At 42.0% G+C, this 13,896-nt stretch overlaps 1 protein-coding gene across 1 annotated transcript in view; it reads right to left on the minus strand.

Moving 5' to 3' along the window:
* Nucleotides 1–13,262, minus strand: part of ari-2 (E3 ubiquitin-protein ligase ari-2) — a 232,217-nt gene extending 218,955 nt beyond the window's left edge. Inside the window, exon 1 of the mRNA XM_071665846.1 lies at nt 12,939–13,262. Within this exon, the coding sequence (XP_071521947.1) occupies nt 12,939–13,200 (262 nt within the window). The 5' untranslated portion in view covers nt 13,201–13,262. The remainder of the gene's footprint in view (nt 1–12,938) is intronic.
* Nucleotides 13,263–13,896: the final 634 nt, after the last annotated feature.

Genomic DNA, 13,896 nt, shown 5'->3' on the forward strand with positions numbered 1-13,896 from the left:
CCAAACCATTTCAAAACACCCTCTTCTGCTCTCTCAACCACGCTCTTTTTATTTCCACACATCTCTCTTACCCTTACGTTACTCACTCGCTCAAACCACCTCACACCACACATTGTCCTCAAACATCTCATTTCCAGCACATCCATCCTCCTGCGCACATCTCTATCCATAGCCCACGCCTCGCAACCATACAACATTGTTGGAACCACTATTCCTTCAAACATACCCATTTTTGCTTTCCGAGATAATGTTCTCGACTTCCACACATTTTTCAAGGCTCCCAAAATTTTCGCCCCCTCCCCCACCCTATGATCCACTTCCGCTTCCATGGTTCCATCCGCTGACAGATCCACTCCCAGATATCTAAAACACTTCACTTCCTCCAGTTTTTCTCCATTCAAACTCACCTCCCAATTGACTTGACCCTCACCCCTACTGTACCTAATAACCTTGCTCTTATTCACATTTACTCTTAACTTTCTTCTTCCACACACTTTACCAAACTCAGTCACCAGCTTCTGCAGTTTCTCACATGAATCAGCCACCAGCGCTGTATCATCAGCGAACAACAACTGACTCACTTCCCAAGCTCTCTCATCCCCAACAGACTTCATACTTGCCCCTCTTTCCAGGACTCTTGCATTTACCTCCCTAACAACCCCATCCATAAACAAATTAAACAACCATGGAGACATCACACACCCCTGCCGCAAACCTACATTCACTGAGAACCAATCACTTTCCTCTCTTCCTACACGTACACATGCCTTACATCCTCGATAAAAACTTTTCACTGCTTCTAACAACTTGCCTCCCACACCATATATTCTTAATACCTTCCACAGAGCACCTCTATCAACTCTATCATATGCCTTCTCCAGATCCATAAATGCTACATACAAATCCATATGCATATGTCTGTGTATATATACATGTATGTGTAAATGTTGATATGTAGATGTATGTATGTGTGTATATGGGTGTTTATGCATATATGTGTATATGAGTGGATGGCCCATTCTGTGTCTGTTTCCTGACACTACCTTGCTGGTGCAGGGAACAGCATTTAAGTGTAATAATAAAAATAATAATAATATATGTGTATTTGAGAGGATGGGTCTTTGTTCATCTGTTTCCTGGCACTACCTCGCTCACACAGGAAATGGTGATGAAGTATAATGAATAAAAATAAAAATATGTATATATGTGTGTATATGAATGGATGGATCTTTCTTCGTCTGTTTCCTGGCACTACATCACTGACACAGGAAATGGCGATCAAGTGTAATAAAATAGTATAAATGTATGGATCATGGGGAGGTGCCTGAGGATTAGCAATACGCATGTATAATGGCACTGCATAAAGGTAAAAGGGTCAAAAAAGAGTGTTTAAACTATGCAGGTATAAGCTGTTGAGTATACCTGGTATGTTGTCTGGGATAGTTCTGCCTGAGGGGGTGAAGGCATGTACAAAGCATCAGATTGGAGAGGAACAATGTGGTTTCAGGATCTGAGTGGCAGAGGATGTGTGGATCAGGGGTTTCCTTTACGTCATGTGTGTGAGAAATACTCGAAGAAACAGATGGGTATGTTTGTGGCATTTACGGATCCAGAGAAAGCATATGATAGGGTTCACAGAGATGGAAGGTCTTAAGGATATATGGTGAGGGAGGAAAGCTGGGAGAATCAGAGACAAGTTTTTGTTAAGAGTGTAAGATAAGTGTGAACATATGAAAAGAGGATAAGTGGTTCTAGGTGAAGATATGCCTGCATAAAGGGTGTGTGATGTCACATTGGCTGTTTAATTTGTTTATGGATGGAGTGGTGAGGAGGTAAATGCAAGAATCTTGGAGAGAGAGCCTATTGTATGCTTTCTCCAAATCCATTACTGCCACATGCAAATCCTTCATTTTCTCAGATCCATCACTGCCACATGCAAATCCTTCATTTTCTCTAATTTCTCACATACATTCCTCAAAGTAAACACCTGATCAACATTTCCTCTGCCATGCCTAAAACCACATTGTTCTTCTGATGCTCTGCACAGGCTATCAACTTGTCAATCACCACTTTTTCATACAATTTATCAGGAACACTAAACAAACTTATTCCTCTGTAACAGGAACACTCACCCTTGCTCCTCTTATCTCTAAACAATAGTGCTTTATATGCATTCTGCCAATCCTCAAGCACCTCACCATGATTCATACACATACTGAAAACCCCAACAGACCAATCAATGACAAAGTCTACTCCTTTCTTAAGAAATTTAACTGTAATACCATCCACTCCAGCCAACTTTCCTCATTTCAAATTAAGCAAGGATTTCACCACCTATTTTCATGACAACCCTAGCCATGATGCTCTCACCCAGCATACCTCCCCAAACCAACACCCTATATCTGCCATCCTATCATCAAGCCAATTCCCCAATCCTTCTAAGTAAGTATTCAATCTCCTCTTCCCCTCATCACAGCATGTTACCACTTCCCCATTTGCCCCTTTCATTGATGTCACCTATTCCCTTCTTTTCCTCGCAACACTGACCTTCCAAAACATCCTCTTATTCTCCCTGAAGTTTGCTGATACTCACTCACCCCAACTCTCATTTGCCCTCTTTTCCAGCTCCTGTAACTTCTTCTTGGCCTCCTGATGCTTTCTTTTGTACATCTCCCACTTGCTGTCACATGCCTTCCCTTCTCTTTCACTAGCACCTTGAATTCATTACCCTTTCCCACCTGCCCACCTCCCATCTTCTGCATACCACACACTTCTCTTAAACGTACCAGCTCTACTTCTTTAAACATCTCCCATTCTTTATCCACTCCCCTAATTTCATTACTCACCACTTTTACCATTCTAACTCTCCTAGTATCTCTTCACATAAGCCCCTTTTCCAAGCTCTTTATTTTCATCAACCTCTTTTCACCCACAAAATTTCCTCTTTTCTGAAAGCCTTCACAAATCTTCACCGTCATCTCCATCAGATGATGACTAGACACCCCACTAGCTGCCACTCTCAGCACATCAAAGTCCTATGAATGCCTCTCAATTAGTACAAAATTCAATGAAGCCCACTCGACATCCTTCCTAATCCATGTATACTTATGAATGTCTCCTTTTAAACCAGGTATTTCCAACAGTCATCCATGTATACTTATGTTGGTCTCCTTTTAAATCAGTTATTCCCAATCATCAGTCATCCATGTATACTCAAGAATGTCTCTTGTTTCAAACAAGGTATTCCCAATCATCAGTCCTTTTTCAGCACACAACTCCACAAGCTGTTTATCATTTCCATTTAAATCACTAAATACCCCATGTCCTACAATCTTAACCTCAACTTCTAAATTAATCACTTGCATTCAAGTCATCCATCACTAATAAGCGACTCACTCATCTGCTCTTAAATCACTCATCCCTCTTCTTCCTTCTTGTGGCCAGGTGTGTAAACATCAGTAATCACCCACCTCTCAAAATCCACATTCATTTTTACCCACATCAACCTTTAATAAGCACACTTCCTTAGATTGTTTCACACATGACCACAACTCCTCCATCAAAACTGCCATCCCTTCCTTAGCTAACCCCCTCATTTTAACCCCTAACTTACTCCTGAGTTATACCCAGACAATTCTTCCCCCTTATCCCTGAGCTTTGTTTCACTCAGAGATAAAACATACAGGTTCTTTTCCTCTAACAACTACTTATCCTTCTTTCTTTTCATCTTGGTTACATGAAAACTCATCCAGACACCCCATCCTGAGCTTTCAAGGAGAATGAGCACTCCTTGCTTTGCTTCTTCTACTGTTACATCTGTGTGATCAGTTCTCTGGTATTCCAATATCCTTTATCTACTTTACCAGTAATGTTCTGAGTTGTTGCACATTGTTAGTATAAACTGATGGTGTAAGCACGGCACAGTGATTATAGGGATAAATTATTATTCCTACCTCTACATCATTACTAGCATGGGGCCAGAAACCCTTCTCTCCCTGAGTTTCAGTTTCTACAATATGAAAGAGAAGAAGCCAGGCTCCTCCTTCTCCTCTCTGGCTCAAGCCGGGATATCTGAATGTGCATGGCTCTAAACTGGATGAGAAGCAGGAATACATAAGCAGTGTGTTTAGAAGTTAGGTGAGGAGAGTTTATAAGTTGGACTGCTTTTGACTCAGCTTTGTCAAATAAGAATGTGAGCACAGTACTCCATAAAAAGAGTGATTCAATCCTCTGCATAAATGGAGCAACTTTTCAAACGAAGAGAATTTTCGATTTCTAAACAGGACTCCCAGTTTCATACAGGCAGACTTAGCTATTTCCATAAAGTGGGGTTTCCAAGAAAGAGTGGATGTTACAGTAATACTAAGTATGTTCAGTAAGTTAAGAAGTAAATTCACAGAACCATCAATAAGTCTAAGCTTAGTGAGGAAGTTGTGTCAATATGAGATGTAGATCAAGAGAGAGAAGAAGGAGCACAACTGGGGGACATGGAGGAATGCAGAATTTGAGATGTCAACATATGAGTGCATTTGGTAATCTATGGAAGACAGAAAATCATTGATAAAATGAGAAAAAGTGTTGGGAACAGGTCACCTTGCAGGACAGCACTGTTGATGGAGAAAGGGGGAAGGCAGATCCATCAACAATCATGGAGACAGACTGGCCAGAGGAAACTAGATAAGAGAGAGGAAAGTGAGGAAGGGAAGATGAAACCAAAATGTTACTCCCTGTCAAAAGCTTTGGATACATCAAGGGCAACTACATAGGATTCCCAAAACTCTTTTCAAGGATGATGACCAAACACTGGTAACAGGAAAGAATATTGCCAGTGGATCTTGCCTTACGGAAGCAATATGGATGATCAAAAACAAACTTTGAGATTTAATTTTTTTTTATATATCTATTCATTCTATTATACTTTGTGGCTGTCTCCCGCATTAACCAGGAAGCGCAAGGAAACAGATGAAAGAATGGCCCAACTCTACCCACATACACATGTATATACATACACGTCCACACACACACACACACGCACATATATATGTATACATCTCAACGTATACATATATATATACACACACAGACATATACATATACACACATATACATAATTCATACTGTCTGCCCTCATTCATTCCCGTCGCGACCCTGCCACACATGAAATGATAACCCCCTCCCCCCACATGTGCAAGAGGCAGTCCTAAGAAAAGACAACAAAGGCCACATTCGTTCATACTCAGTCTCTACCTGTCATGTATAATGCACCGAAACCATAGGCTCCCTTTCCACATCCAGGCCTCACACAACTTTCCATGGTTTACCCCAGACGCTTCACATGCCCTGGTTCAATCCATTGACAGCACGTCGACCCTGGTAAGCCACATCGTTCCAATTCACTTTATTCCTTGCATGCTTTTCACCCTCCTGCATGTTCAGGCCCCGATCACTCAAAATATTTTTCACTCCATCTTTCCACCTCCAACTTGGTCTCCCTCTTCTCCTCGTTCCTTCCACCTCTGACACATATATCCTCTTTGTCAATCTATCCTCACTCATTCTCTCCATGTGACCAAACCATTTCAAAACACCCTCTTCTGCTCTCTCAACCACGATCTTTTTATTTCCACACATCTCTCTTACCCTTTCATTACTTAATCAATCAAACCACCTCACACCACATATTGTCCTCAAACATCTCATTTCCAACACATCTACCCTCCTCCGCACAACTCTATCTATAGCTCACGTCTCGCAACCATATAACATTGTCAGAACGATTACTCCTTCAAACATACCCATTTTTGCTTTCCCAGATAACATTCTCGCCTTCCACACATTTTTCAATGCTCCCAGAACTTTCGCCCCCTCCCCCACCCTATGACTCACTTCCACTTCCATGGTTCCATCTGCTGCCAGATCCACTCCCAGATATCTAAAACACTTCACTTCCTCCACTTTTTCTCCATTCAAACTTACCTCCCAATTGACCTGTCCCTCAACCCTATTGTACCTAATAACCTTGCTCTTATTCACGTTTACTCTCAGCTTTCTTCTTTCACTTACTTTACCAAACTCAGTCACCAACTTCTGCAGTTTCTCACATGAATCAGCCACCATTGCTGTATCATCATCGAACAACAACTGACTCACTTCCAAAGCTCTCTCATCCACAACAGACTGCATACTTGCCCCTCTCTCCAAAACTCTTGCATTCACCTCCCTAACAACCCCATCCATAAACAAATTAAACAACCATGGAGACATCATGCACCAATCACTTTCCTCTCTTCCTACTCATACACATGCCTTACATCCTTCATAAAAACTCTCCACTGCTTCTAACAATTTGCCTCCCACACCAAACATTCTTAATACCTTCCACAGAGCATCCCTATCAACTCTATCATATGCCTTCTCCAGATCCATAGATGTTACATACAAATACATTTGCTTTTCTAAGTATTTCTCACATACATTCTTCAAAGCAAACACCTGATCCACACATCCTCTACCACTTCTGAAACCACACTGCTCTTCCCTAATCTGATGCTCTGTGCATACCTTCACCCTCACAAACAATACCCTCCAATATAATTTCCAAGGAATACTCAACAAACTTATACCTCTGTAATTTGAGCATTTACCTTTATCCCCTTTGCCTTTGTACAATGGCACTATGCAAGCATTCCGCCAATCCTCAGGCACCTCATCATGAGTCTGACATACATTAAATAACCTTACCAACCAGTCAACAACACAGTCACCCAGGTTTTTAATAAATTCCACTGCAATACCATCCAAACTCACTGCCTTGCCGGCTTTCATCTTCTGCAAAGCTTTTACTACCTCTTCTCTGTTTACCAAATCATTCTCCCTAACCCTCTTACTTTGCACACTACCTCGACCAAAACACCATATATCTGCCACTCTATCATCAAGCACATTCAACAACCCTTCAAAATACTCACTCCATCTCCTTCTCACATCACCACTACTTGTTATCACCTCCCCATTAGCCCCCTTCACAGATGTTCCCATTTGTTCTCTTGCCTTATGCACTTTATTTACTTCCTTCCAAAACATCTTTTTATTCTCCCTAAAATTTAATGATACTCTCTCACCCCATCTCTCATTTGCCCTTTTTTTCACCTCTTGCACCTTTCTCTTGACCTCCTGCCTCTTTCTTTTATACATCTCCCACTCATTTGCATTATTTCCCTGCAAAAATCGTCAAAATGCCTGTATCTTCTCTTTCACTAATAACCTTACATTTTCATCCCTAAACTCACTACTCTTTCTAATCTGCCCATCTCCCACGCTTCTCATGCCACAAGCATCTTTTGCGCAAGCCATCACTGCTTCCCTAAATACATCCCATTCCTTCCCCACTCCCCTTACGTCCTTTGTTCTCACTTTTTTCCATTCTGTACTCAGTCTCTCCTGGTACTTCCTCACACAAGTCTCCTTCCCAAGCTCACTTACTCTCACCACTCTCTTCACCCCAACATTCTCTCCTCTTTTATGAAAACCTCTACAAATCTTCACCTTCGCCTCCACAAGATAATGATCAGACATCTCTCCAGTTGCACCTCTCAGCACATCAACATCCAAAAGTCTCTCTTTCACACGCCTATCAATTAACACGTAATCAAATAACACTCTCTAGCCATCTCTCCTACTTACATACATATACTTATGTATATCTCTCATTTTAAACCAGGTATTCCCAATCACCAGTTCTTTTTCAGCATACGAATCTACAAGCTCTTCACCATTTCCATTTACATCACTGAACACCCAATGTACACCAATTATTCCCTCAACAGCCACATTACTCACCTTTGCATTCAAATCACCCATCACTATAACCCGGTCCCATGCATCAAAACTACTAACACACTCACTCAGCTGCTCCCAAAACACTTGCCTCTCATGATCTTTCTTCTCATGCCCAGGTGCATATGCACCAACAATCACCCATCTCTCTCCATCCACTTTCTGTTTTACACATATAAATCTAGAGTTTACTTTCTTACACTCTATCACATACTCCCACCACTCCTGTTTCAGGAGTAGTGCTACTCCTTCCCTTGCTCTGGTCCTCTCACTAACCCCTGACTTTACTCCCAAGACATATCCCTGGGGATAGGGGAGAAAGAATACTTCCCACACCTTCCTTACGCATCGTAGAAGGCAACTAAAGGGACAGGAGCAGGGTGCTAGAAACCCTCCCCTCCTTGTACTTTAACTTTCTAAAAGGGGAAACAGAAGAAGGAGTCACGTGGGGAGTGCTCATACTCCTCGAAGGCTCAGATTCGGGTGTCTAAATGTGTGTGGATGTAACCAAGATGAGAAAAAAGGAGAGATAGGTAGTATGTTTGAGGAAAGGAACCTGGATGTTCTGGCTCTGAGTGGAACAAAGCTCAAGGGTAAAGGGAAAGACTGAGATTTAATATGTCTAAGAATACGGTATATGAGAAGGGATTCAAAGACTTTGGAAATGGTAGATGTCAGAGCAACAGGACAATAGTTCAAGGGGTTAGAATGGTCACTCTTCTTAAGGAATGGATGTAGCAAGAGATGCCTCCAAAAATAAGAAAAAGTCCTGTTTATTACAAAGAATCTGAACACATGAGCAGGCACATGTGCGAGTTCAGAGGCACACTCTTTCAGTACACAGGGGATGCCATGAGGACCACAGACATGTGTCCAAAGACAGAAGTAATTCTCTGATTATCCAAAAAAAGATTTTGGAGAGGGGCATAGGATTATTGAGAGGAGCATCAGGGGGTGAAGGAATGTTAGTCATCCATGGTGGAGTTTGAGGAGAAACAGGAACCAAAGAGTGTTGGCTTGTCTATGGGAGAGGTAGCTATAATACGAGGATGAAAAAGTGAAGGAAAGGTGGAGAGACAGAATTTGTTTGTGATGCCCTTCCCAAAAGACAAGAAAGACCTATCAGAGGATGATGGAGAGGTTATTGCATTTCCTCTGTATAAAGGAACACTTTGCCTCTCAGATAACCAGTTCTTGTGAAGCATTCTAATCAGTTCTAATATGGCGTTCTAACCAAGTGTTCTTGTGTAGCACCATAACCAGGGGTTTTGCGATTACAGGCAATGATAAATACTAAATGGGAGTTACAGGGAAAGAGAGTTTCTCCAAACCCAATAAGTCTGACCATTTGCCTAAATGGCCTCAGAACAAGAGCAGTTGAACCATGGATTGGCAGACAAGGTTGTCATATATGATGCAACTAAACTAGATCCCCCCTATCTACAGCCAAGTCCTACAGCTGTTCCTCGGTTTCCCCTGACTGCTTCACATACCCTACTTCAGCTCAATGACAGTACACTGCCCCCTGCATACCACTTTATTCTACTTCACTTCATTCTATGCATGCTTCACACCCTCCTGCAATCTCAGACCATGATCACTCAAAGCAACTTTCACTCCATCCTTCACTCCAGTGTTGCTTCTTAGCCTTCATTGCCTAACCCTTAACAGACAACAGGCAGATGGCAACTCTAGCACAGTGTTTGCAGAACTCCTAAATAATCTTGCCACTAAGTTCTTTTACCTAACATCCTGCCTGATGTTCAAACATACTACCTATACCTAATGCTCCTGCCTCATGTTCCTACCCACTACTTCTACCTAGTGCTCCAGCCAAAATGTTCCTACCTACTGCTCCTAAAATTCTGCCAAAAGATAGGGTTAGCGCATTGTGCTTCTGCAGTAAAATCTAGAGTTACATAGTAGCTGAGTGAGTTAAGTGCTGTTAAGTGCTATGTGTGACAAGGAGAGATTGTATGTTTGTGTACAGAATGCCAGTGGTCCATATGTCGGTGAAACAAGAACAAAATGAAGCTACCTGGGTCAGAGGAGTGCAACGTGACAACCAATGAAGTGCTGGCTCACTCTCACTCTGATGTAATCACTAACCCTCCTGATACCTTATCAGGTAGTAATGGTAAGATACCCCTTGGTTATTGGCTGCCTACTAACTACTAAGTACTATCCACGCAAAACCTTAAGTATACAGCTGAAGCAAGTGGGATCAGACTGGAAAAGTGTCACCTAGCCTTTTTGGAATGGTTAAATCACAAGATGTAGTGTCATTAGAATTACTAAATTTTACACAATATAACAGGAAGATTTGTAGAGGTTTTCAGAAAAGAAGAATGTTGGAGAGAAGAGAGTAGAGTAAGTGAGCTTGGAAAGAAGACTTGAGTGAGGAAGTACCAGGAGAGATTGAGGGCAGAATGGTAAAAGGTGAGAGCAAATGAAATGAGGGTGTGGGGGAGGAATGGCATGTATTTAGGGAAGCAGCGATAGCTTGTGCAAAAGATGCATGTGGTATGAGAAAGGTGGGAGGTGGGAAGATTAGAAAGGGTAGTGAGTGGTGGGATGAAGAAATAAGATTGTTAGTGAAAGAGAAGAGAGAGGCATTTGGACGATATTTGCAGGGAAATAGAGCAAATGACTGGAAGATGTATAAAAGAAAAAGGCAAGAGGTCAACGGAAAGGTGCAAGAGGTGAAAAAGATGGCAAATGAGAGTTGGGGTGAGAGAGTATCATCAAATTTTGATGGTAGAGTGGGAGATATAGGGTGTTTTGGTCGGGGTGGTGTGCAAAGTGTGAGGGTCAGGGAGAATGATTTGGTAAACAGAGAAGAGGTAGTGAAAGCTTTGCAGAAGATGAAAGCTGGCAAGGCGGCGGGTTTGAATGGTATTGCTGTGGAATTTATTAAAAAAGGGGGTGACTGTGTTGTTGACTGGTTGGAGAGGATATTCAATATATGTATGGTTCATGGTGAAGTGCCTGAGGATTGGAAGAATGCATGTCTAGTGCCATTGTACAAAGGCAAAGGAGATGGAGGTGAGTGTTTGGAGGTATAAGTTTGATGAGTGTTCCTGGGAAATTATATGGGAGGGTACTGATTTAGAGGGTGAAGGCATGTACAGTGCATCAGATTGGGGAGGAGCAGTGTGGTTTTAGAAGTGGTAGAGGAAGTGTGGATCAGGTGTTTGCTTTCAAGAATGAATGTAAGAAATACTTAGAAAAACATATGGACTTGTATGTAGCATTTATGGATCTGGAGAAGGCTTGTGATAGAGTTGATAGAGATGCCCTGAGGAACATATCAAGAGTACATGGTGTGGGAGGTAAGTTGTTAGAAGCAGTGAAAAGCTTTTATCGAGGATGCAAGGCATGTGTACAAGTAGGAAGAGAGGAAGGTGATTGGTTCCCAGTGAATGTCGGTTTGCAGCAGGGGTGCGTAATGTCTCCATGGTTGTTAAATTTGTTTATGGATGGGGTTGTTAGGGAGGTGAATGCAAGAGTTTTGGAGAGAGGGGCAAGTATGCAGTCTGTTGGGGATGAGAGGGTTTGGGAAGTGAGTCAGTTGTTGCTTGCTGTTAATACAGTGCTGGTGAGCTGATTCAGATGAGAAACTGCAGAAGTTGGTGACTGAGTTTGGTAAAGTGTGTGAAAGAAGAAAGTTGAGAGTAAATGTGAATAAGAGCAAGTTGAGAGTAAATGTGAATAAGAGCAAGGTTATTGGGTGCAGTAGGGTTGAGGGACAAGTCAGTTGATAGTTAAGTTTGAATGGAGAAAAAATGGAGGAACTGAAGTGTTTTAGATATCTGTGAGTGGATTTAGAAGCATATGGAACCATGGAAGTGGAAGTGAGTCACAGGGTGGGGGAGGGGGCGAAGGTTCTGGTAGCGTTGAAGAATGTGTGGAAAGCGAGAACGTTATCTCGGAAAGTAAAAATGGGTATCTTTGAAGGAATAGTGGTTCCAACAATGATATATGGTTGAGAGGTATGGGCAATGGATGGGGTTGTGCAGAGGAGGGTGGATGTGTTGGAAATGACATGTATGAGGACGATATGTGGTGTGAGGTGGTTTGATCAAGTGAGAAATGAAGGGGTAAGAAGATGGTGTATTGAAATGGTTTGGTCACAAGGAGAATGAGAGAAGAAAGATTGACAAAGAGGATATATGTGTCACAGGTGGAGGGAACGAGAAGTGGGAGACAAAATTGGAGGTGGAAGGATGGAAAGAAAAAGATTTTGAGCGATCAGGGCCTGAACATACAGGAGGGTGAAAGGCGTGCAAGGAATAGAGTGAATTGGAACGATGTGGTATACCAGGGTCAACTTGCTGTCAATAGATTGAACCAGGACATGTGAAGCATCTGGGGTAAATGATGGAGAGTTTTGTGGGGCCAGGATTTGGAAAGGGAGCTGTGGTTTAGGTGCATTATACATGACAGCTAGAGACTGAGTGAGAACAAATGTTGCCTTTGTTGTCTTTTCCTAGCGCTACCTCTCGTCTCACGCATGCTGGGGGAGGGGGGTGTCATTTCATGTGTGGTGGGGTGGCGGCACTAATGAATAAAGAAAGCAAGTATGAATTATGTACATGTGTATATATGTATGTCTGTGTATCTATATATATGCATACGTTGAAATGTATAGGTATGTATATGTGCATGTATGGACGTGTATGTATATACATGTTCATGTGGGTGGGTTGGGCCATTCTTTCATCTGTTTCCTTGCGCTACCTCGCTAACACGGGAGACAGCGAGAAAGTATAATAAAAAAAATCTTTCTTTTCTTTCATACTATTCGCCATTTCCCGCGTTAACGAGGTAGCGTTAAGAACAGAGGACTGGGCCTTTGAGGAAATAGCCTCACCTGGCCCCCTTCTCTGTTCCTTCTTTTGGAAAAAAAAAAATAATAGTAGTAACATTATGATCTTTACCAAATAGAAACTTCATCAAATTACACATTAAGGTGAACCAATCATCACTCCTGAGATAACCACAAAGCAAAAAAATTTCTTACTACTGTACACCCACCTTGTCCTGATAATGTTCAACTAACAGCTCACTCTCATTCCAGTACAAAAGTGTTATAGTCATACCTGTAGACATTCCTTGCATAATCTGAACTTCAAAATGCATGCTCCAGCAGTCTTTGCAGAATGTATGGCCACAAGAGAGATGACTCGCATTATCTGGAGACATTGGAGCAAGGCATACAGGACAGGTAATTTCTCCTTCCTCATGCTGACTACTGATTGCCTGCTGAGGCGGCGTAGGTGGTTTGATGCGTGCAGAGGTAAGCAGTCTGTGACAGTCCTGGCGATAACCTGCAACAATCTCCATTTGGTTCCAGCTATACATGTGGAGAAGCAATTTAGCCAGTGATGGTGTTACCTGCAAAGTAGATCATAAGATGAAGCACTCTTTGGTATAATGTACAACTTAAGGGAAATGAAGAAATGATATTTGTTAAAAAAAAATAGTCAAAGCTTCTAAAAAGATCCAATGGATTGAATACCTGTAACACAAAAACAGTCTAGCAACTAGGAGAGGTTGCTAAAAGTGTTTTGGTCTAGGTGGTGTGCAAAGTGTGAGGGTCAGGGAGAATGATTTGGTAAACAGAGAAGAGGTAGTGAAAGCTTTGCAGAAGATGAAAGCTGGCAAGGCGGCGGGTTTGAATGGTATTGCTGTGGAATTTATTAAAAAAGGGGGTGACTGTGTTGTTGACTGGTTGGAGAGGATATTCAATATATGTATGGTTCATGGTGAAGTGCCTGAGGATTGGAAGAATGCATGTCTAGTGCCATTGTACAAAGGCAAAGGAGATGGAGGTGAGTGTTTGGAGGTATAAGTTTGATGAGTGTTCCTGGGAAATTATATGGGAGGGTACTGATTTAGAGGGTGAAGGCATGTACAGTGCATCAGATTGGGGAGGAGCAGTGTGGTTTTAGAAGTGGTAGAGGAAGTGTGGATCAGGTGTTTGCTTTCAAGAATGAATGTAAGAAATACTTAGAAAAACATATGGACTTGTATGTAGCATTTATGGATCTGGAGAAG

This window comes from Panulirus ornatus, chromosome 10, assembly GCF_036320965.1.
Source record: "Panulirus ornatus isolate Po-2019 chromosome 10, ASM3632096v1, whole genome shotgun sequence".
NCBI lineage: Eukaryota > Metazoa > Arthropoda > Malacostraca > Decapoda > Palinuridae > Panulirus > Panulirus ornatus.